Below are 1,971 nucleotides of genomic sequence, written 5' to 3'. Positions count from 1 at the left end.
GGGGGGGGGGGTCTGAGTTGGGGGGTCTGAGCTGGGGGCTCACCTGGTCCTTCTCAGGGTAGACCCCGGCCCGCAGGAACGACGCCTTCCAGCTGTCCACGTCCTCCTGCGAGTCGCAGGCCAGCTCAATCTGCCGCAGGTCCTTGTACACGTTCCTGGGGGGGGGGAGGCGAGGGGTCAGGGTGGGGACCCCAAAATGGGGGGGGCGCCCCACAGAGAGCAGGGGAACCCATGGTGGGGGAGGGAAGGCTGCGATGGGGGAAGGAACCCCATAGGGGGCAAGGGAACCCCACAAAGGGGGAGGAAGGCCTGGTTTGGTGGAAGGAAAGCAAGGCTGGACGCTGCCATCTCAGGAGCCAAAGACCCCCCCCCAAAACGTGGCAGTGTCTGAAAGCACAGAGCTCCCACTGGGAGTGGGGAACCCAAAAGGGGGGAACCCTCAGGGCACAGCAGGGACCCCCTGGGATGAGGCAGGGACCCCCAGGACGCAGCAGGGACCCCCACGCACCGCTGCTCCGTGTTGAAGATGGCGAAGACGTGCTTGTTGGACATGAAGCCCTTCTCCACGTCGCGGATCTTGAGGTTGTCCAAGGGCAGCATGTACTTCTTCTCCTTCTCCTGGGGGGGGGGGGCCGGTGAGCGGGGTCACAAAGGGATCCCCCAGAGGGGCTCCAAAAGGATCCCAGGGGGATCCCGAAAGGTTCCTAAAGGGATCCCTGCCAATGGGGAACGAACGGAATCCCGAGGTCCTGAAGGGTTTAATGGGGATGAAGCGGGGGTCCCTAACGGGGTCCCTCAAATGGGCTCCCAGTGATCCCAGGGAGGCCCCACAATGGGATCAGCAGGGATCCCAACAGCGGTTTCTAAAAGGATCCCCTCCGAAGGGCCCCAAATGGATTCCTGAAGGGGTTCAAGAGGGATCCCAAAGGGGGATTCGCTCCAGGGAAAACCCAAAGGGGTCCCAAATGGAGTCCAGAGGAGTCGCAGGGCGTCCCGAAGGATCCCAAAGGGGCCCAAGGGGGATCTCCTAAAGAGGCCCCCCAAAGAGGATCCCAAAAGGATCCCAAAGGGCTCCCAAGGGGGGCTGGGGACCCCGCTCACCTCCTCATCCTTGTACCAGGAGAGCGACTCGGCCGTCAGCACGAACCAGTACTCCTTGGAGCCGCCCTTCATGATGCTGATGTTGTTGATGGTCAGCCAGCCCCTGCGGATCACCTGCGGCCACGGGGCCGTTATGGGGCCGTTATGGGGCCGCCTCAGCCCCCAGCCCCCCACCGCACCCACAGCCCCACCGCCAGCGCAAGCTCATGGATCCCAGCACCCGGTGGAGGAGTTGTGGATCCCAATCCCTCCAGGAAGAAGCGGTGGATCCCAAGGGCAGCGTGGGCAGGAGGGCAGGGACCCCCAGAAGCCCCCAGACCGCAAGAAGCCTCACCCACAGCCCCACACCGCGCCGCCAGCCAACAGAACCCAACGCCAACAGCAGCCCCACAGCAGCCAACAGCTGCTCGCTGTGCCTGCAGCCCATAGGATCTCTGGGGCACTGAGCAGCCCCTACAGCACCCTATAGGATCTCTGGGGCACTGAGCAGCCCCTACAGCACCCTATAGGATCTCTGGGGTACTGAGCAGCCCCTATAGCACCCTATAGGATCTCTGGGGCACTGAGCAGCCCCTATAGCACCCTATAGGATCTCTGGGGTACTGAGCAGCCCCTATAGCACCCTATAGGATCTCTGGGGCATTGGTGGACCCCAACCTCCAGGTCCCCATAGGATCTCTCGGGATCCCACCCTCCTCCCCCAAATCTAGGGGGGCTCTGTGGGGTGGGGGCTGCTGGTGTGGGGCGTGGAGGGGAGCCGTGGTGAAAGCAGAGAGGAGCAGAGCGGGGATGTGGGGCGGCTGAGCTGGCAGCGCAGGTTTGGGGCTCCAGAGCCGCGCCAGGATCCCCATTAGTAGGACAGACACACGG

At 63.7% G+C, this 1,971-nt stretch overlaps 1 protein-coding gene across 1 annotated transcript; it reads right to left on the bottom strand.

Annotated features, from left to right (window-relative positions):
* Positions 1-43: 43 nt before the first annotated feature.
* Positions 44-1,942, bottom strand: LOC122192729 (dynamin-2-like; the record flags this gene model as incomplete). The annotated part of the gene is made up of 3 exons (XM_042893380.1): positions 1,102-1,942; positions 509-618; positions 44-155 (listed from the first exon to the last, which is right to left on the bottom strand). Coding segments are annotated over exons 1-3 (294 nt in total), but the record flags the coding sequence as incomplete, so codon positions are not given.
* Between the last annotated feature and the right edge of the window lie 29 nt (positions 1,943-1,971).

This window comes from Lagopus leucura, unplaced genomic scaffold (assembly GCF_019238085.1).
Source record: "Lagopus leucura isolate 7727_CA_CO unplaced genomic scaffold, USGS_WTPT01 21039-0_obj-0_obj, whole genome shotgun sequence".
Lineage (NCBI taxonomy): Eukaryota > Metazoa > Chordata > Aves > Galliformes > Phasianidae > Lagopus > Lagopus leucura.
The sequence above is the reverse complement of the archived record's forward strand: the minus strand, read 5'-3'. Positions and strand labels throughout refer to the sequence as shown.